Source organism: Furipterus horrens, unplaced genomic scaffold (genome assembly GCF_987537825.1).
Source record: "Furipterus horrens unplaced genomic scaffold, mFurHor1.1.pri manual_scaffold_8, whole genome shotgun sequence".
Classification (NCBI taxonomy): domain Eukaryota; kingdom Metazoa; phylum Chordata; class Mammalia; order Chiroptera; family Furipteridae; genus Furipterus; species Furipterus horrens.
The window spans coordinates 63640564-63663662 of NW_028327178.1; the positions used below are offsets into that span (position 1 = coordinate 63640564).

Genomic DNA, 23099 nt, shown 5'->3' on the forward strand with positions numbered 1-23099 from the left:
ACAGTAGAAGGAATTAAAAGCAGGATAGAGAAAGCAGAAGATCAGATCAGCAAGCTGGAAGACAATGTAGACAAAAACTCCCAGACAGTGCAATACAATGAAGAAAGACTGAACAAGACTGAAGAGGCTCTAAGACAGCTGCAGGACAACATGAAACGTAATGGTATCCGTATCATAGGAATTCCAGAAGAGAAGAAGAAGAGCAAGGGATTGAAAACCTCTTTGAAAAACTAATGACAGAAAACTTCCCTAACATGAGGAGAGAAAGAGTCATACAAGTCCAGGAAGCACAAAGGATCCCAATGAAGATGAACCCTAACAGGCACACTTCAAGACACATCATAATTAAAATGGCAACATTCAAAGACAGAGAGAGAATCCTAAAAGCAGCAAGAGAGAAACAACTAATAATATACAAGGGAGCTCCAATAAGGCTATCATCAGATTTCTCAGCAGAAACACTACAAGCCAGAAGGCAATGGCAAAAAAATATTCCACGCAATGAAAAACAAAGGCCTACAACCAAGAATACTCTACCCAGCAAGGCTCTCATTCAAAATGGAAGGTGAAATAAGGAGCTTCAAGACAAAAGAAGGCTAAAAGAATACATCTCCACCAAACCAGCATTGCAAGAGATGCCAAAGGGTCTGCTTTAAGAAGATGAAGAAACAGAGAGAGACAGAGAGGAACACAAGTACAAAGGTGGAAAATGACAATGAATAAGTACTGAAAGAAAGAAGGAACTTCTACCATTTGCAACAACATGGATGGAACTAGAGAGAGTTATGCTTAGTGAAATAAGCCAGGCAACAAAAGAAAAATACCTTATGCTATCACCTATTACAGGAAACTAATGAGCAACACAAACAAATGAGCACGTATAAATGACCCACGGACATCGGCAACTGGGTGGGGACTGAATGTGGGAGAAGGGGGAGCAGGATGCAGGGAAGCAAGAGAGAAAAAAACGGGACAACTGTAATGGAAAAAACAAACAAAAATAATTTTAAGTGGGGGAAAAATGAAAATATAAAGAATGGAAATGCAAGTTCAGTGACTATTAAAAGGATAAGGATTTTCCTTCACACTGTATATTTTTCTCCCTATCTGATCCCTCCAGAGTTTGGCATTCTAAAGAAGTAATGACATAAGTTTCTTTGTATAAAACTAATAAGACCAGTTGTTAATAGGGATTTTTTTTGACTAAGACTTTGACTGGAATGTCATGCCTAAAGGAGACATACTTGGGCTCTGGTTGTTACCAAAAAGTCCTGAGGAACTGGGATTGACTTTCAAAGGTAATAAAAGCCCACGAGATAAAGGGCCTGGTACCTTGGTTGGATGCGCGGTCCATAGCAATCTTTGCAGGGAAGGAATGAAGGTTGTTTTCCTGAAAGATGGCTAGAAGGGACCTTAAGGCACAATGGAAAACCAGAAGGACTTGGAAAAGACAGGTGTGTACAGGCAAGGTTGAATGCCAGGTATGTGGTTCTGCTTCTGTGCCCTGAAGGGCAGACTGAAGGTCACCCTAAATATTCCTTGTGTAAGTTCCAGCAAAGCAGAACTAAAGATCATAAGTGATCATTTGCTGCTCTTATTGTGTTTATGCAAATGAAAAGGATAAATTATAAATTTACTTAATGCAGTCCCTTTAATGACAAGGAGGGTAATCTTAGGGAGAAAATTGTGATTCAAGGAAAATCACAAGGCTTAGTGGTAGACTATAAAGTAGTGCAGCTAAGCGCCTTCAAAGTTTCTTTTCATTTAAAATTTGTTTTCATTTGAAAGTTAAACTATGTCTGTGGTATTACAAAGATGTTTAATTTACAGGCAAGAAGAATGTCAAATGCCTTGTAACTGGATGTCTTTTTGATAATAAAGTCCTACAGATTTAGAGACTTGTATGTGGGTTATGTTACATGAATTAACATGTGTCCTCTGTTTTCAAAGGGCATAAGCCTATGATCTCATTAACTGAGTCATTGTCTGTACATATCGGCCTCACATAATCCTGTCTGCATCGCTGCCTCCTGAGACTCAATGTTTTGGCTGAACTAAGTGGCTGGGGTGGTGAAGAATGAGGTGGTCTGTGGGCTTCACTTTAAAACTGGTTTCTCTTTTCTTTCCTAATGGCTTGGACAGAAAGAACCCAGAGGTCTGAGAAGGGGGAAACCTAAAACATTTCCCTCAGCCCAAACTAAGTATAATGGGCAAAAGGGTTTTGGACAGATGAGGTGTACCTGGCACACCTTCCTCCAAAGAAGCCCTTCTTTTCCCTAATGTGGGACACTGAAAAATTAGTACCTGTCTTTCATCATCTAGTGGTTATAGATCGAATGATGTCTTTTAACCCTGTTGCCAAATCTGTTGCCCCCAGAATACAACAAGGATGCCAGCCTCTTAAATCAAGAATGCCATTGTCCGGGGACAAGCAACCGACCTGGAGTCTGCACGAAACTTCCTCATGTTGGAAGGCCACCCTCCCCTCAACACCCCACATCTTATTAGGGATTTCTGGACCCAAGGGTAGGTAGGACGATGACCATAGCCAGCTTGAAGCAGCTAGAAGAGCTCGAGACCTTCGCCCATTTTCCTTTATAAGATTATAAAGGGTCTTAAGTCTGAGAGGGAGGGATTGCTATTTTTTATTGTTAAATTATTTAATTAATTTTTTAAGAAGAAGAAGAATATATGAAAGGGTGAGGCAGGAGAGCTTGTATGTACGACCCATGGGCATGGACTGGGGGGGGATTGTTGGGGGAGGGGGATACTGGGCGGAGGGTAGCAAAGGAAAAATAATTGGAACTATTGTAACAATATAATCAATAAAATATACTTAAAAATAATAAATTAAAATAAAAATAACCAAGAAGAAGTGAAGAATACAATATCTGAACTGAAAAACACAATAGAATCAATCAAAAACAGGCTAAATGAAGCAGAGGATCAAATTTGTGAGTTAGAGGACAATGTAGAAAAAAATTCCCAGACAATAAACAAAATGAAAAAAGACTGAAAAAGTATGAAGAAAGTCTAAGGGAATTACAGTATAACATGAGACAAAATAATATCCGGATCTATGGAATAAAAGAGGGAGAAGAAGGAGAACAAGGAATAGAGAAGCTTATACAAGAAGTAATGTCAGAAAGCTTTCCTAACCTGATGAGAGAAAAAGTCATGCAAGTCCAGGAAGCACAGAGCGTCCCAATGAAGAGGAACCCCAAAAGGCCCACTCCAAGGCACATCATAATTAAAATGGCAACATTCAAATACAAACAGAGAATCCTGAAAGCAGCAAGAGTAAAACAGCAAATAAAATACAAGGGAGCTATGATAAGGCTATCGACCGATTTCTCAACAGAAAGACTACAAGCCAGAAGGGAATGGTCAAATGTATTTCAAGCAATGGAAAACAAAGGCTTACCACCAAGAATACTCTACCCAGCAAGGCTCTCATTCAAAATAGAAGGTGAAATAAGGAGCTTTACAGAAAAAGGAAGACTAAAAGAATACATTTCCACCAAACCAGCATTGCAAGAGAAGCTAAAGGGAATGCTTTAAAAAAAAGAAAGAGAGAGAGAGAAGGAGAGGAACACAGGTACAAAGGGAAATGAATAAATATATGTCAATAATAACCTTAAATGTAAATGGATTAAATGCTCCAATTAAAAAACAGAGTAGCAGAATGGATATAAAAACAGGACTGACATATTTGCTGTCTACAAGAAACACACCTCAAAACAAAAGACTTAAACAGACTGAAAGAGAAGGGATGGAGAAAAATATTCCAAGCAAACGAACACGAAAAAAAAGCTGGGGAAGCAATACTCACATCAGGCAAAACGGATTGAAAAACAAGGGCCAAAAAAAAGACAAATATGGACATTTCATAATACATAAGGGAAAAATCAATTAAGAAGATATAACACTGATAAACATATGTACCCAACATAGGAGCACCGAAATACACAAAGAAAATACTAGAAGACCACAAGAAGGATATTAACAGCAACACACTCATAGTGGGGCACTTTAACACGCCATTATAAACAATAGACAGATCTTCGAAGCAAAGAAACACCAAGAACATACAGGCATTGACCAACACACTAAACCACAAAGACTTAACTGATATATAGAGAACTTTTCACCCCAAAGAAGCAAAATATAGGTTCTTTTCAAATGCACATAGGACATTTTCAAAGATAGATCACATGATAGGACACAAAACAAGCCTCAACAAATTCAAGAAAATTAAAACCATATCAAGCATCTTTTCAGACCACAATGCCTTGAAACTATAAATCAACCTCAAAAAAAAAAATATCAAAGACATCCAAACTCATGGAGAATGAATAACATGCTATTAAATAATGAATGGCTTAACAATGACATCAAAGAAGAAATCAAGAAGTTTCTGGAAACTAATGATAATGAACACACAATAGCCCAAAACCTGTGGGACAAAGCAAAAGCAGTCCTGAGAAGTAAGTTTATAGCAATACAGGCATATCTAAAAAGGATAGAAGAATCTCAAATAAAAAATCTAACCCTACACCTACAAGAACTAGAACAACAACAACAAACAAAGCCTAGAGGAAGAAGAAGGAAGGAAATCATCAAGATCAGAGCAGAATTAAATGACATAGAGACCAAACAAACAATTCAAAAGATCAACAAAACTAGGAGCTGGTTCTTTGAAAAAATAAACAAAATCGACAAATCTTTATCCAGGCTCAACAAGAAAAAAAGAGAGAAGACCCAAATAAAAAAAATCAGAAATGAAAGAGGAGAAATCACGATTGATACCACATAAATACAAAGGATTGTAAGAAATTACTACAAACAACTGTATGGAAAGAAATTTGACAACCTAGGAGAAATGGACAAATTTCTGGAAACATATAATCTTCCAAAACGGAATCAAGAAGAAGTAGAAAGTCTCAACAGACCAATAACAAAGAAGGAAATTAAAACAGTAATAAAAAATCCCCCTGCACACAAGTGCCCTGGACCAGATGGCTTCACAGGCGAATTTTACAAAACATTTAGGGAAGAACTAACTCCTACCCTCCTCAAACTTTTCCAAAAAATCCAAGAAGAAGGAAAAAATCCCAAACTCTTTCTATGAAGCCAGTATTACCCTAATCCTAAAGCCACGTCAAGACACAACAAAGAAAGAAAATTATAGGCCAATATCACTGATGAACATCGATGCTAAAATCCTCAATAAAATATTGGCAAACAGGATTCAGCAATACATCAAAAAGATCATACATCATGATCAAGTGGGCTTCATTTCAGGGATGCAAGGATGGTTTAATATTCGTAAATCAATCAATATAATACATCACCTAAACAGAATGAAAGGCAAAAATCACATGATCATATCAATAGATGCAGAAAAAGCACTTGATAAAGTACAACACCCATTTATGAAGAAAACACTCAGCAAAATGGGAATAGAGGGAGCATACCTTAACGTAATTGAGGCTATATATGTGAAGCCTGAAGTCAACATCATACTCAATGGACAAAAACTGAAAGCATTCCCCTTGAAATCAGGAACTAGACAAGGCTGTCCACTCTCTCCACTGCTATTCAACATAGTGTTGGAAGTCCTAGCTACAGCAATCAGGCAAAAAAAAAAAGAAATAAAAGGCATCCAGATTGGGAAAGAATAAGTAAAACTATCAACTATCATTATATGCAGATGACATGATAGTGTAGATAGAAAACCCTATAGACTCCACAAAAAGACTACTCAATATAATAAGTGAATTTGGCAAAATAGCAGGGTACAAAATAAATATACAGGAATCTAAGGCATTTCTGTACACCAACAATAAAATATCAAAGACAGCGACAAAAAAGAAAATACCATTTACTACAGCAACAAGAAAAATAAAGTAACTAGGAATAAACTTAATCAAAGAGATAAAAGACCTGTACTCTGAAAATTATGTAACATTGAAGAAAGAAATTAAGGAAGGTACAAATAAATGGAAGCAAATACCACGTTGTTGGATGGGAAGAATGAACATCATCAAAATGGCCATACTACCCAAAGCAATTTACAGATTCAATGCAATCCCTATTAAAATACCAATGACATATTTCACAGACCTAGAAAAAACATTCCAAAAATTCATATGGAACCAGAAAAGACTTTGAATAGCAAAAGCAATCCTGAGACAGAAGAACACAGCAGGAGGAATCACAATACCAAACATCAAAGAATACTACAAAGCCACTGTGATCAAAACAGTCTGGTACTGGCATAAGAACAGACATATAGATTAGTGGAACAGAATAGAGAGTCCAGAAATAAACCCAGGCCTCTATGGTCAACTAATACTTGATAAAGGAGGAAGGAAAATAAAATGGAGTGAGAAGAGCCTCTTTAACAAATGGTGCTGGGAGAACTGGACAGGGCCATGCAAAAAAATGAAACTAGACCACCAACTTATACCACACACAATAATAAACTCAAGATGGATCAAAGACTTAAATGTAACCCATGACACCATAAAAGTGCCAGAGGAAAACATAGGCAGGAAAATTTCAGCTATCCCATGTTACAATATTTTCATGGATACATCTCCTTAGGCAAGAGAAATAAAGAAAAAAATAAACAAATGGGACTACATCAAACTAAAGAGTTTCTGCTCAGCAAAAGAAAACATCAGCAAGATGAAAAAAAAAAAAACAACCATACGGGAAAACATATTTGCCAATGATATCACAGACAGGGGACTGATCTCCAAAATACATAAAGAGCTTATACGACTCAACATCAAGAAAACAGACAACCCAATTAAAAAATGGGCAAAGGACCTGAATAAACACTTCTCCGAAGAGAACATACAGAAGGTCTATAGACACATGAAAAAATGCTCAACATCATTAGCCATCAGAGAGATGCAAATAAAAACCACAGTGAGATACCACTTTACACCTGTCAGAATGGCCATCATCAACAAATCAATAAGGAACAAGTGCTGGCGAGGATGTGGAGAAACGGGAACCCTACTGCACTGTTGGTGGGAATGCAGACTGGTGCAGCCACTATGGAAAACAGTATGGAATTACCTCAAAAAACTAAAAATGGAACTGCCTTTTCAACCAGCCATTCTACTGCTAGGATTATACCCGAAAAATCCTAAAACCCTAATTCAAAAGAACTTATGCACCCCTATGTTCATAGCAGCACTGTTTACAATAGCTAAGTGCTGGAAACAGTCTAAGTGTCCACCTGTAAATGAGTGTATCAAAAAACTGTGGTACATTTACACAATGGAATACTATGCAGCAGAGAGAAAGAAGGAACTCCTGCCATTGTGACAACAGGGATGGAACTAGAGAGAATTATGCTTAGTGAAATAAGCCAGGCAAAGAAAGAAAAATATCATATGATATCACCTAATACAGGAAACCAAAGAACAACATAAACGAACGAGCTAAATAGGACAAGGAGCAGAATAACAGTCAACAGGGGGGAGGGGGGAGGGAGAGAAGGGGGAAAAGTAAGGGAATGGTTTAGTCAAGGAATGTATATAAATGACTCATGGACATGGACAACATGGAGGAATATGATTGTGGGAGAAGGGGTGGGTTGGGTGGGGGAAAGCAATGGGGGAAAAATGGGACAACTGTAATTGAAAAACAAAAAAATAAAATTAAAAAAATAAATAAAAGAGAATAATGATTATACGTCCTGGATTTTAATCACTTCAACTATTTTATATAAATCCCTTCTTGCCTGAAATGTCTCTATTGAGAAGTCAACTGAGAGTTTTATGGAAGCTACTTTGTGGCTTTTATGATTCTCTGTCTTTAATCTTTTCCATTTAAATTATGATATGTCTTGTTTTGGGCTTCTTTGTGACTCTCTGCACTTCCTAGACTTGAGTGTCTTTTTCTTTCACCAGATTAGGGAAATTATCAGTCATTTTTTCTTCAGATAGGTTTTCGATCCATTGCTCTCTCTTCTCCTTCATGTTGTCTCAAAGGTCCCTTAAACTATCCTCATTTTAAAAAAAGTTTTTTCATTATGCTGTTCTGATTGGGTAATTTTTTCTACCTTCTCTTCCAAATAGGTGATTCAATCCTCTGTTTCATCCAACCTGTTTATTCCTTCCTGTGTAGTCTGCATTTCAGATATTGTATTTTTCATTTCTGTCTGGTCCTTGTTTATAACTTCTATTTCCTTTTTCATACTGTTGACCATCCTTATAACCATTACTTTCAACTCTATATCTGATAAATTCCTTTCCTCCATTTCATTTAGTTCTTTTTCTGTAGAATTTTCCTGTTATTTCATTTGGGGCATGTTTCTTTGCTTTCCCACTTTGGCTGCTTCTTTGTGTTTGTTTCTTGGTATTAGGTAGATCTGCTATGACTCCTACCTAGCCTTTGTAGAGTGGCCTTATATAGTAGGTGTCCTGTAGGACCCAGTGGTGCAGTCTTCCTGATCACCTTAGCTGGATGCTCTAGGAATGTCCTTTGTGCATGTTATGTGGGCCCTCCTGTTGTAATTGACTCTTGATTGTTATTGGCTCATTTGTGCATGGGACTGACCCTCAGTCTGTCTAACTGTGAGGCTCAACCCATAACACAGTGTGCAAGCTGCTATGCAGGTCCTGATCACAGGAAGCAGAATTTGCCTCAGAAGGTGCTTACAAGATCTCTCTGTGGATATGCTGCTTGTGAAGCTTATTGAATTCTGTTCTGTTGTCTGAGGCTGGACACTGGATGTGTTGGTTCTGGACCTCTTCAGAGTGACTCTGATGGAGACCTGTGTCAGATGCTGCCTGTGACTGGCCCTGGACAACCTGTTTGGAGCTGTCGGTGATCCACAATTGGGTTGGGGTGCATGCAGAAAAGAACAAAATAATGTACCAAGTCTGGTTTTAACCAGCAACAGGCTGCATGAAGATCAGCGAAACTCCCAAAGCACCCTGAGATCTGCTTCTGTTTGCCTTCACCTGTTCATTGCTTGTTAATTTTTTTTAATCCTCACCCGAGGACATTTTTTATTGCTTTTATAGAGAGAGGGAGGGAGAGAAATATTGATGTGAAACATCAATTGGTTGCCTCCTGTATGCACCTAGATCAGGGATCGTATGTACCAGGACCTGGATTGAACCTGCAATCTAGGCATGGACCCCAACTGGAAATTGAACCTGCAACCTTTTGGTTATGGGATGATGCTTCAACCAACTGAGCCACACTGGCCATTGCTGTTGGCTGCCTGTTAGGCTCAGTCACTGAAAGACTTTCTGGCTGTACTCCTCAGCAGGGCATAAGCTCCACAGGGTGGGGCTGTTGCTTTTCCCCAGAAATATGGCACCTACAATATGGCAGAATGATGCAACATAGAAATCCTGGCAACTGACCCTTCAGTTCTCTCCCCAGAGCCACAAATCCAATCTCTCCTCACGTGACTCTAGACCATGCTGTCCTCCCTCCACTGAAGCCCAGAGTGAGTTGTGAATGAAATTTTCTGCATTGGTCCTTTAAGAGGGTGCCTGTGTCTCTAGCTATCTTTCCCCAGCAAACAGAAACCCTGCTGCTTTTCACAGCCAAGTCTTAAGTGGGTACTTCTCAGCTCTGGTGCTCTGAGCCGGGGAGCCTGGCTTGGGGTTTAGACCCACTGTTCTCAGGGGGAACCCCTTCCCCCAGGTTCATATATCCTCTAGAACTTCAGCTGCCACCCATGAGAGCAGGCCAATCCTTTTTGTGTCTCCACCCTTCCTACCAGTCTCGATGTGGCTTCCTCTGTAACTCAGGATGATTGTTCTATAATTTACTTATAATTCCAGTTTGGTCCTGGGAGGAAGTGAGTGCAGCTTCCACCTACCCTTTCGGCACATGGGATCTCTCTTAGTTTCTTCTTTGTCCATTCTCACTGAGTTCAGATTAAGAAACCTGATTTTTAGATTACCCGGCCTGACAGAGAACAATGTCTCGCATCATCACCCACAAACCACGGGATCATCCATGTCAGCAAAGAAGCATCAGCAAGACTGCCAAACCACCTGCCCAGTGGTGGCAGAGGACAGCCTTACTTTCCTGGGACTGAGAAAACCAAGTACTAAGCCAATGGTCACCAAACAAAATCACAACTGCCAAAAATCTGCTGTCCTCCAACTGCAGAGATCCAGTATTTGTACAAGAAACAAAATTCAGGAATAGAGGACAGGGAGAACACAGGTTAAGGAGTATATGGAGGGAATTCTAGGGAAGGTTCAGGACCCTTCACTGACATTGCTTTCACTGACCATGATGAGGAGGGAGAGAGGGTTCTTCTATCAGAATGTAGTGTATTCCACACTTAGGAGACATAGTGAGGAACTGCCATGGAATCATCATAAAACCCCTATGAAATAGCTGTCCATTTCACATATGAGGAGCCTGAGGTTCAGAGGTGAGTAACTCACCCAGTGATACATAGCTAGGTAAGAGCAAGCCAGATCAGCCCAAGATCTGTGTGGTTCTAGAATCTCAGTCATATGGCCTTCCACTGACACAAATGTATGTACATGCTCTGACAAACTGCTTTGGCTCACTGTGGTAACACAGACAGGAGAGCCAGGTCTGTGAAAAATGCTGAAGGCTATAGAGTGACAGTAGTTAGTGCTGTGGTTCAAGATTCAATTGTTTAATTTTACCTGGTAATCAGACCAGGACCTCTCAGCTTGATGGGAGGGAAAGATTCCAGAAATAGAGTGGGCCCATGATTAAACAGGCCAACTTGGAACTCCTCAAGACTCACTCTGCCATCTTGGTCTTGACCCAGTTTGTTAAACAGGTCTTCTAGTTCCTAAATGAAAGCCGACATACACTTGCTCTGAGGCTCTACCCCCGAGCAGCTAGATGCCAGCTGTAGTCGCCCAGGCCCACCCATCCACCCCTCACCCTCCCATTCACCCTCCCTCTCCAAGCAGGGCAGTTTGCTTGCCCTCATCCAAACTCAAACTGTTCAGTCACGACCAGACTCCCAAGGGTCTGGCTTATAAAATCTACATGTCTGGTCAGTTTCCGTCCTGCTGTGAATAGGTGCCACCTGAACTTCCTAAATTCCACAAATACCCATTCAGTGTCTAATGTGGCAGGAATTTGCTGGAGGGTGGAAAAGATGTATATATGGAGCATGGGCTGGGTCCCCAGAGGTCCAGGGTCTATCAAGGGCAGCAGGGCCAAGGGGGACTTTAGTAAGGGGGGTTGCCCTATCACCATTGCTTGTTCCTCCTCCTCTTGGTCCCTGCAGGAAAAAAAAAGGAGAGGTGTAGCTAGGCTCAGAGGGCATCATGTTTGGCTTGGTGGTAGAACAAAGCCATGCAGGTAGGTGCTTAGAGTTTGGTGAAGCTGGGACCACAGCTGGTCAGAGATGGATTCTCAAAGATGCAGATTTCAGCAGAAGCACTAGGAGTCATCAAAGAATTTTAGAACAGAAAGTGATACAATTGAATCAGTGTCTGCAGAGTAAAGGGATTTTCCAGATCAAACACCAACCATGACCAATACAAAGAACCAGTCATTGAGGGTGGTCTGTCTTTGATCCTCTTACCTCTTTCTTGAGTCCCTGGAGCCCAATGCTTTGGCAAACCAGAGCCAGTTCCTGCTCATTGAGGTGACCACTGCTGCCAACACCCAGCTCTTCCCAGATGTCCTGGACCTTGCTCTCAGGGGTGTCAAAGGGGGAGCTGTGGGACTTCTCAATGCTCCCAAAGAATCTGGAACCCCAGGTTGGCAGCTGGCCTGAAGCAGAGGGAGTGACATGTAACCCTAGTGCTCCAGGCAGAGGCATTGAAGAGAAACAGTACATTGTCAGCACATTACTCTGAGATCAGATTGACACAGGTGCAAAGCATCACAAATGAAATCTAGTTGGTAGGTACATGAGCACTCACAGTACAATTCTGTCAACTTCATTCTGTGTTTGCAAATTTCATAATAAAACCTCTCTGCTGTATGTGGGGAAAGCTTTTTCTGAAGAGAACCTACTAAAGTCATACCTCTGAAAACATAAAAGAGGGCTACATTATTTGTATATACAATAAAAAAATTTTAATTAATTTTTAGAAACTTTTCAAATCTATCCAAAGTAAAGAAGACAGTCCATTGAATCCCAGTGCTCCTGTCACTTAGGCTCTGTGATGATAAAGATTGACATGCTGACTTCAATTCTTCCCTTTTTTCTATTGCTAAAGTGCTTGAAAATAAATCCCAGATTTCATGCTTTTACCCCTACAAACTTAATATTTAGTATGTATTTCTGAAATATGTGGATATTTTCTTATGTAACTATAATGCCACTATCATACTTAACAAAATCAATAATTTCCCAACTGTCAGTTGGGAAACAGTTGACTTGTTTGAATCGGTATCCAAACAGTGCATTTGGTTATTACTCCTCTTAAGTCTTCCAGTCATGAGGACCTCTCCTGTGTCCCAACCTCTAGCACTGTCTTGTTTAAGAAATTAGATAAGTAGTTGTTCTATAGGACATGTTTCGCCATCTGAACTGATCTGTTGGCTTCATCATGGTATCATACAACTTGTTCCTATATCCCTAACATTTCCTGTAAACATGAAGTTAGCATCAAAGACTAGTTTGTAATTTGAATTCAGGCTCACTTTTTTTTTCTTGGCAAAACACTCCACAGATTAGACTGTATACTCTACACCACCTCACATCAGGAGGTGCAGGTGCCTTTGAGATGCAAAGACTCATCAGGGGTTTGGGTGACGGATGGTCAGTTTTCATAACTTTCCACTTTAGCCAGTTGGCTTACTGATGGTTTCTGAAGCTTTGCCAGAGAAACAACGTGTGGAATTGGATATATGTAGGTGGTGTCCATAATAAGCTATCCATAGATGAGCTATGCTTTAAAGCAGGCATTCACCTTCACAACCAGTCCAACACAGAAAGAGGGATGCTCCCACCTAACTCAGACTTGAGTTCTATGTCAGTGGTCTACATCTTTCAGGTAGATGAGACACCTTGATGTTAATTACTTTAATAACTCAACTAATAATCAGAAAGGCACTTTCCCCAAGGAAAGCCAGGCCTGCATGCTCACAAATGTTGCTGTAAGTTGGGGCTGAAAAAAATGCAAGGAAAGAACAAGGCAGGGAAGGGCCACCTCTCAGATCCCTTCCAACTTAAAGTTTCTAAAAAATTTCTTTTTCTTTTTTAAATATGGATTATATATTTTTTGTTTTTCTATTAGAGCTGTCCCATTTTCTCCCATTGCTCTCCCCTGCCTCGCCCAACTGTCCCCTCTCCCACAGTCAATCCCCACCCTGTTGTCCATGTCCATGGGTTATTTATACTAGATCCTCGACTAGACCCTTCCCCTTCTTTTCCCCCTTATCCCCTTCACACCTCCTCTCTGGTCACTGTCAGTCTGTTCCTTGTTTAGTTGCCCCTGGTTCTATTTTGCTCATTTGCTTGTTTTGTTCATTAGTTTCCTGTATTAGGTGATATCATATGGTATTTGTCTTTCACTGCTGGGCTTATTTCACTAAGCATAATACTTCCCAGTTCCATCCATGTTGTCGCAAAAGGTAGGAGTTTCTTCTTTCTGCTGCATAGTATTCCATTGTGTAAATGTACCAGTTTTTTGATCCACTCATCCACTGTTTCCAGCACTTGGCCATTGGCAAATATGTTTTCCCATATGGTTGTTTCCCTTTTCATCTTGCTGATGTTTTCTTTCACCGAGCAAAAACTTTTTAGTTTAATGTAGTCCCATTTGTTTTTTCTTTCCTTTATTTCCCTTGCCCTAGGTGATATACCAGTGAAAATATTGTTATATGGGATACCTGAAAAAAATTTTTTCCAGTGGCTACCACCTATTTCTCCCCCTTTTCTAAAAAAAAAACAAAACAAAATCCCATGCAGAAGTATTATTAAATCTAGTTTACAAATGAGGAAGGCAAGCATTACAGAGTTGAATGGCTGAGTCAGGATTGAAACCCAGGTCTTTCTGTGTATGGATCTGGTGCCTTTTTCTTCTATGCTAAATTGTCTCTCTTTGATTTAATATATTGGTACTTACAATATTGCACTCTGACAATAGACAGTCTTTTAGATAGTACAATGGATATCAATATCTCTTTTGGCTTTAAACATCTATAGAAAAATTATCTAGAATAATATCCAATTCATTTTATAATGAAGCGTTGGAGTTCATTTAGACCTTCCCCAGTCATAATAAATCCATGTATAGTGAGCTGGAAAGATGTTCATATTAAATTAAGTGAAGAAAACAAGTTGCACAGCAGTGTCTGTGGTATAATCCCATTTATGTTTGATTAAACATCACAGATGTGCTTTAAAGTGGTTCATGACTGGGGGTCAGAGGGCCAGAGTATTAGGAGATTATTTATGTATCATTTTAATTTTTCATAATTGATGTAGATTATTTTAAAAACTAATTCTTAAAAACTATGTGAAAATTTTATAAACTCTGCACAATTTTACTTTTTTTTTTTTGCAATTAGAATTATAACCAGAAAGTCATTATTACTGCTTAAAAGTTTCAATTACATGAAATAGGATGGCTTTTTTTCTGCTGTCACATAAATATTTATAAAGTAGCAACAGTAAAGCCCATCATAGAGCTGCTGCTCAGTAATGGTTCATTCTCTCCTCCACAAGACCAGAAGTACTAAAAACTAATCTCAATTCCAAGTGAAAGTCATTACAGCTTATAGCATATTATAAAATCATCAGGGGGATAAGTAAGGGAAGGGTCTAGTTAAGGAACATGTATAAATGACTCATGGACATGGACAACGGGGAGGGATATGATTGTGGGAGAAGGGGTGGCCTGGGTGAGGGGGAGCAATGGAGGAAAAATGGGACAACTGTAATTGAAAAACCAAATAATAAAAGAAAAAAAAATCATCAGGTTTAATTTTTTTACCTTGAATCACAATTTTTTTGCTCGTCTGCCACCTTTTTCTATCTTGTGTTTATTCTCAAGTTTTTTTCCTTCTCCTCAGCCCTTGCCCTGTTTCAGGATACCTTTGTATTCTTTCATGTTTTGGGGTTTTATTTTTTAGTAGCCTGTTTTTTTTTTGTTTGTTTGTTTTGTTTTTAATTTTATTTTCTAGGCACCTAATAGATTTTTTTCTTTAAGACTCAGTTCTGTTGTTACTAGTTTTCATGTTTTTTAAGAAAATCTGACACTGGAAAGTTCACATTTTTAGGATTCACATTTTAAACTGTGTCTTCCTCCAGGTGACCACAACTGAGAAGCCACTGAGGAAGCCACCAGCCAAGCTGAAAAAACTCAAGATCAAGAAGGAAGCAAAGGGTTTCAAATAAAGGACCTAGAGGAGAAGATGCAGGCGGTGGCAGAGCACAAGAAGGTACCTAAGTTGGGGTGGAGCAGGTCTGCCTGCTGAGATGAGCCTTTCCTATCAGCAACTTTTAGACAAATTGCATGGATTTACATTAATTATTTTCTTGATCAGTATGCTTCTTATGCTGTATGTTTAATTTATTTTTAATGTGTGAAGTGAAAGAATGAGGCAATATCTTGAAGTTGGTTGAATTAGTTTCATACATATAGCCTAAGGGAGCAATATCTAATTCTCAGAATTAAGTATAGAATTTTCTTCATAAGAAAAAAGAAAAACTGTATGTGAGGCCAGAGGTGTGGGGAGGGGAGAGGATGGGAGAATGGAAGCACCTGCACACGAGGTCCCCATGTCCCTCTGACAGCCCTCATTTCCTTCTCTCTTCTGGGCTTTTCCGAATAGACTAGGGTAGGGAGGATAGGGAATATATCTGTCTTCTTCAACAGTAATTCCTCAACTTAGCTCTGTTAAATGACTGAATAAGGAAACTGAGAAGCCATAAGTTAAATATAGGCAATGTTATAAAAACTTGAAGAACACTATTTGTACTCTTTCATTCTTTAATACTGCTTTTCAGATGAAAGAAGAAATAAGAGAAAGGCTACAGAGTGACCGGCTTTTGCCACCAATTTCTCAGATTCAGCTGAACCAGGTGGCGCTGAGGTTCCATTTGCCAAAGGACTTAACCCTGTGAGTTCTGCCACATTGAACCATCAGACTTGCAGGAAGGAAAGACATTGAAAAGGAAGATGAGAAAAAATGATGCAACCTCAAATGATAAAAACTACAATTATGAAGGTATTGGCATCGTGGAGTCAGATATGTCCTACAACCAAGAAGATGACATATTCTAATAAGCTATTTTATGTGAATCCTGTGAAAAGGCATCCATTCTCCCCCATTGTGAGATGCTTAGTATGTCTCATTTTTTTCTTTGCCTGATTGCATGGACTGGAGGTTAGCTGAGTAAATGGCTAATGGCTATGCTAGCTAAAAAAAGAAAATAAATGATTTGACTACCTTCAATATTAAAAGTTGGCATTCTCTTTCATTGTGGCTTCAAATATTGTGAAGACATCTTTATGAATACCTACCAATTTACATTAATGTATTTGTGCCAAATGAAACCCTTCCTTGTCACTCCTGCCCTTTGGCGGCGTCCACCCTCTGAGCATCCTTTAAGACAAATTGCATGGATCTTAACTGATGGTTGTTAGTGCCAATATGATGCCAACATGAATCCCCATCTTGGGCTGCAGCAAAGAAAAAACACTGTGCAAAACAGCTCAACTGTGATACAACACAGCTGTGAAAACAGCATGGCTCTGAGGCAGCCCTGGGGCCAGGCCCCCTTCCAGCTAAACAGCTCCGCTCTGCTCCTTGCCAGTCTGCTCTACTCTGTTCTGGAGACAGCTTGGGTGTTCCAGCCAGGGAGATCATCTCCTGTACTCAGTGGAAAGGAAAAGTTCACTCTCAGAGCCTGAGAGGAGCTGGCTTATATCGTCTGAAGTCCCCGCCCCTGGTCCCTGAAGTTTGATTCATCCAAATGGCACTGTCCTGATTGGTCAGAATAGAGCTGCTCTGGTTGGCTGGAGCTGTGCAGCTCCAATTGGATGAAGAAAGCCTCAGTGCTATTGGTTGAAAGAGGATTCCAGGAACTCCTCTATAATGGCTGGATCAGATGGTAGAAACACACTGAAAGCAGGCAGTTCAGTGCAGAAGCAGACTTCTTCTGGAAGTGCAGTTTGCATGAAAGGTCCCTGTACAGAAATGACTGCTAGACTTACTTTGAGCCAGTTAGCCACCAGGAGCCCTTCTTAGTAGGTATCTTTTTTCTCAGGGTTTACAATCTATATTATGTATTTTAATTATCTGTATGCTTCATATGCTGTATATTTATCTTTTAAAATTCTATTTGTGTTGCAAAGGAATAAAGCAATATTTTGAAGTTGGTTGAATTACAGTTCTATCCTTATAGCTTAAGAAGCCATATACAGTTCTCAGAGCTAAGTACAGTATGGTTTCCTCCACATAAAAAAAGAAAAACTTGAATTGTGTCTAAGGGGTAGGAGGAGGTCCAGAGGAGGTAAACAGCAAGGAGGCTCTAATGCCAGTGTTTTACTTCTCTGCAGGCACTCAGGGCTAAAGAACTTGGGGGCCCACATCTTACTGAAATTATACTTTGGTTCTTCCTTCTCCCTTACCCCCATATCCAATCAATCAGTCAGTTCTATGAGTCTACATTCTAAGGATCTCTTGCATCCATTTTTATACTTTTTCCCTGTCACTACCTAGTTTAGATCACCCTATCTGTCATCACTCATCTATCTGGATTACTTCAACAGTTTCCTTGACCTTTACACAACAATCTTATATTTAAAACACTTTCTTGGTCCCTTTCATTGTCAAGATAAAGTCCAGACTCCTTTTTGGAACTGGTAAGGATCTCAGTTTCCAGAATTCACCCATACTAAACTACCAGTTCCTCAAACTCATCACACTTCCCCTAGCCTCTGGGTCTTTGCACATGTTGTTTCCTCTTTCCCCGCTCCTCTATTCACTATTTTAGTTAATTAATGCCTTCTTGTTGTTTATGTCTCCACTCAGATCACTTCTTTCATGTCCCCTCTACCCCAGTCACTATTGGTGTCCCTCTTTCGCAGTGGCCTTTTAGCACCCTGGACTGCTCATCTTTGCACTTACACCCTGTGTGGAATCACCTGACACACTTTCATCTTCACCACTAGATATTTCAGGTCTATCAGGGTAGGAGATGAGTCTGTCTTGTTCATGGCTGCATTTTTTTATACCTCAGTAAGTGAATGGCACATCATAAGTGCTGTGTAGATATTTCTTTTTTTATTTTATTTTTTTAATATGCTTAATTGATAATGCTGCTACAGTAGTCCCAATTTCTTTTCCCTTTGTTCCCCTCCACCCAGTGATGACCCTCCCTCCAGTAGTCATCCTCCCTTAGTCCATGCCCATTGGTTGTGCATATAGTTCTTCTCAACATCTTCCTGTCTACTCCACTCCCTCCTACTATGCTTCTTAATCCCTCCCTTTCCACCATTCCCCCTCCTTGCTGACCTCCCCCCATAATGTTTCCCATACCTATCATTCTTTTCCCACTCTCGTTGCCTACTTAGTTTGCCTTTGTTTCAATTCTCTAGCTTCTGTTGTTGGTTGTTGTGATACAGTTTTCATTTTAATGTCCATAGTTTTGATCCTCTTTCTCCTAAATAAGTCCCTTTAACATTTCATATAACAGTGGTTTGGACCTGATGAACTCCTTCAGTTTTACTTTGTCCTGGAAGCACTTTCTCTGCCCTTCTATTCTGAGTGACAGCTTCGTTGGATAGAGTAGTCGTGGTTGCAGGTTTTTGCTTTTCATTACTTTGCATATTTCTTGCCAGTCCCTTCTTGCCTGCAGAGTCTCCTTTGAGAAATCAGCTGATCATCTTATTGGGACCCCTTTGTACATAATTCTCCTCTTCTCTCTTGCTAGTTTTAAGATTCTCTCTTTATCTTTAAATTTTGACATTTTGATTATAATGTGTCTTGGTGTGGTTCTCATTTGGTCCAGTTTATTTGGAACTCTCTGTGCTTCCTGGACCTGTAGTTTACTTCCTTCCCCAAGTTAGGGAAGTTCTGCTTCATTATTTTTTCACATAATTTTTCAATTTCTAGTTCTTCTTCTTCACCTTCTGGCAACCCCATGATTTAAATGTTGGCTTGCTTATAGCTGTCTCATAGGTTTCTGAGCCTCTCCTCATTTTCCTCACTTTTTGTTTCCTCTTTCTGCACTGGTTGACTGTCTGTTCCTTCCCTATGTTCCAATTTGTTTGTTTGATCCCCGATTTTCTTTCCCTTGCCACTAGTTTCATATGTGTTTTCACTCATTTCAACAGGATTAGCCTTCATTCCTTCCCTGTCTTGTTTAAGATCTGCTGTTAGGTCTATAAGCATTCATATAACCAAAGCTCTGAACTGTGCATCAGAAAGATTTCCTATCTGCTGCTTCCTTAGATTAGATATTTGCTGTCTGGTTAGCCGTTGTCACCAGGATCTCTATCATGATCTGTGCCATCCAGACAGTTTTGTGTTTACCTTTGCTTCCTGGGGGGGCGCGGGGGGTGTGTGTGTCACACCTCCTACGCTATAGGGGGTGGAGCCCCATGCCCTCATCACTTCTGGGTGACCTTCATACCACACTGTGGCGTTTTCTGTGGGGATTGGGGTCCAAGATGGATTCCTGCTGTTCACTCTCTGCTGAGAGACCAGGGAGCCTCCTACTCCATCCCCTCCCACTCCGGGCCTCACAGTCCAAGGCAATGGGGGTCTGCCTTCCCTGGCATAGGAATTGCAAGCTGACGGGTTGGATCTGCAACTGGGGTGCTCCCCAGGTGCCTCTCGCCTCCCCTTAAATACGGGTGTCTGTGCTTACTGCTGTCCTGCTATCATCACCACTGCTACTGCTGCCAGCACAGCTTGACCTCTCCACCCCGGCTTCGCCCCTCCTACCCATCTGGACAAGCACCACTTCTTTATAACTTCATATGTTGGACTTCCATTTATTTTCTGGAACTTCTGGTTATTTCTGTTTTTGCAGTTGTTGCATTCCTTCTTAGTTGTGGAGGTAGACGGAGCATGTCAGTCTATGCCTCCATCTTGGCTGGAAGTCTCTAGATATTTCTTTAGTGGATAAGTCAATGTACCCATACATCTTCCAGAAACAGGACAATGGTCTAAGTATTATTGAACAGCAAGTAGGGGTACTGCTGCCTGCCGCCACCCTCACCCTCTGCTAGACCAGCACAATCCTAAGCTGCACCTGGAGTTCCTTCCCATCCAAAATACTCTCCGTTTGGAAATGCAGGAAGCTGCAGCAATTATCATCCAGGCATCCTCAATGAAGAAGAGCCTGAGAGCCAGAGAGAGCCATCTCCAGAGCTTTATATCTGAAATTTTACTGCTTATGTTTTCCTCTATGACTTTTATGGTGTCATGGCTTATATTTAAGTCTTTTATCCATCTTGAGTTTATTCTGGCCTATGGTGTAAGTTGGTGGCCTAGTTTAATTTTTTTGCATGTCCCTGTCCAGTTCTCTGAATATCATTTGTTGAAGAGACAATTTTTAATCCATTTTATGCTCCTTCCCCTTTTGTCAAATATTAATTGACCATAGAGACCTGGGTTTACTTCTGGGTTCTCTATTGTGTTCCATTGATCTATATGTCTGTTCTTATGCCAGCACCAGACTGTTTTGATTACAGTGGCCTTGTAGTATAGTTTGATATCAGGTATTGTGATTCCTCCTGCTGTGTTCTTCTTTCTCAAGATTGCTGAGGCTATTCAGTACTGAGGTTTATTTCTCAAGGCTGTCAGAGGAGGTAAATAAATTATTTGAGGTTTGATATGAGTGTTTGTGCACTGCTATTGGTTCTAACCCAGACTAAAAAGTTTCTGTTCAAGGCTGGAAAGAAGCCAGCTTGCTCTTCTGGCAGAGAGCAAGTACTGAATCATTCCATGAACAAGCTGCCCCAAGAGCCCTTTCTTAGATTTTGAGTCTAAGGAAATTAATAAATGATGACTTGGCTGCTCTTCCTAACACAAGGTATCAATCTGCTTCATCCAGCAGCATAGGCAGATGTTCAGGTTAATTCCCTTGAATTCTACAGAAGTGAATGTTGAACAATTGTGGGACATCAGGGACATCACTGCACTTGAGGAACACAATCTAGAGGTTGTCAGTGCCAACTGCTGATATTTTGCTGCAGCAGAAATTCATGGTCAACTATGGCATCCCTCTCTCGAAGCCAAGTTTTTGCACTTTCTGCCCTGTAACACATCACAAGTTGATGTATTGCAATTTGCTTAAATATACTTGCTATTGCCTTCTGATTGTTTTTGTAAGGTTCCCAAGGACCAGGACCATGTTTTGCACTTGATATGGGGCACATATCAGGCCCCTAGAGGGTAGCAAAACTATTCACTCACACGAAGCGAGAGGCTTCACCTAGTTCTGTGCATTAGGAAGGGGGTTTAGGGCCTGTCCTGAGAGCAACAGGCCTGAGACCCCAGGGCTACACCTGTCAGGTGGGATCATGCTGGTCCCTGCAAACCATGAAATGTGGCAGAACCACATTGCTTCCTTAGCCAGTGGACTCTGCCTTGGTGTCTGAACTCCAGTGATACTGAGGACAGAGTGACAACCTCATAGTTATAACCACCCCGAAGAGGCCCATCAGGGACATCACCCACATTACACACTTCTAGGACATTATACTTGTCTGGCTCACTGTTTGATGACCGAGATCCTGGAGCTTTCAGAGCACTGGTGACAGGTAGCACCAAGCATAAGATCAAGGCTTTACCTTTTGCTTCAAACAACTCATTCTGAGGTTCTTGAGCACTTTCAGCTTCTTCATCTGACTTGAGACTCTGCAAAAAAATGAAAAAAGGACATGAATTCCCCAGAGGATGTGGCAGTGGCAGACCACCAAGACTAAGTAGACATTATGTCTTGGGGCTGGGTAGTAACAACCAAGGAAGAGAAACAAAGACTTGGTGAGATGCAACTCCTTCAAATAAAACCCCACTACTGCAGGACAGCCTGCACATCCAGGCAGTAGTTCACAATAAAAATATAACCAAGAGCTTGTACTATACCTAACAGGAGAGAAAAATGCTCCACAAACCAGCATCTCTTCAAGAACAGTAGCCTCGGCCCTGACTGGTGTGGCTCAGTGGATTGAGTGACAGGATGCAAACCAAAGGGTCACTGGTTTGATTCCCAGTCAGGGCACATGCCTGGGTTGCAGGCCAGGTCCCCAGCTGGGGGTGCGCAAGAGACAACCACACATTGATGTTTCTCTCCCTCTCTCCCTACCTTCCCTGCTCTCTAAAAATAATTTTTTTTAAAAAGTAGCCCTGGAGCTTTAATTAACATTCCATCACAGGACAGGATCTCAACTTGAGGCTCGAAGATCCTCAACCCATATCTTATCACCCACATCAGCTCCACAGTTGGAGGGAGAGCAGGTCTCTCTGTCCCTTCAAGAGTTCTAGGAACAGCATGGTGTAGCAAGCACCTGACATGTTGGTGTCCTCTGCAAGTGGCATCCCAAAGTAAAAGGTCCATCAAGAAACTCCTGACTCGAGTAAAAATTCTCATGTTTTTGTAACTGAGGCAGGTGACCACAAAGTCAAAGTCTGCTTCTGACAGGTACTGTGTGTCCCATGACTAATTCTGGAACGAGCGCCAGTTGATGAAGACTCGACACTCTTCAGGGCCAACATTGAATTAATTGAGGGCAGGAATGTGGGAGCAGTTGGTATGTCCCATTTTTCAACTCAACTGACAACCCTAGAAGCAGTGTCCCCATGTTCTAGTTCCAGGGATAAAAGATGGTTTTAAGAAGCAGAACAGCACACAAACATGGACCAACTCAGCCCACCATCCTTAAAGGCCAAGTTAAAGAGAATTAAAAAAGTAAATGTCTGGGATTTGTTGGTGTTGCCCAGGTGTAGCCACCCCTGAGACAAATGACACTAGGACCTAAACACAAATTTGTTTGTTTTTTTCTTTGTCTCAACAAATGTTGAGTATATAAACAAATTAATTTGGGAACCAAGGGCTTATTAAAGACAAGTCCTCATACCACCCCATTTGATGGAAGGGTCATCACAAAAAGCAGGAACCAGAAACCTGAGATTCC

The 23099-nt window shown here is 40.6% G+C and overlaps 1 protein-coding gene across 5 annotated transcripts in view; it reads right to left on the minus strand.

Annotated features, from left to right (window-relative positions):
- NINL (ninein like) overlaps window positions 1-23099 on the minus strand; it is a 237945-nt gene that overhangs the window by 113395 nt on the left and 101451 nt on the right. For all 5 annotated transcript variants that reach the window (XM_090285956.1, XM_090285957.1, XM_090285959.1 and 2 more), the window contains 2 exons: window positions 21756-21822; window positions 11573-11763 (listed from right to left, as the gene is read on the minus strand). In XM_090285956.1, the coding sequence (XP_090142082.1) occupies window positions 11573-11763; window positions 21756-21822 (258 nt within the window). The remainder of the gene's footprint in view (window positions 1-11572; window positions 11764-21755; window positions 21823-23099) is intronic.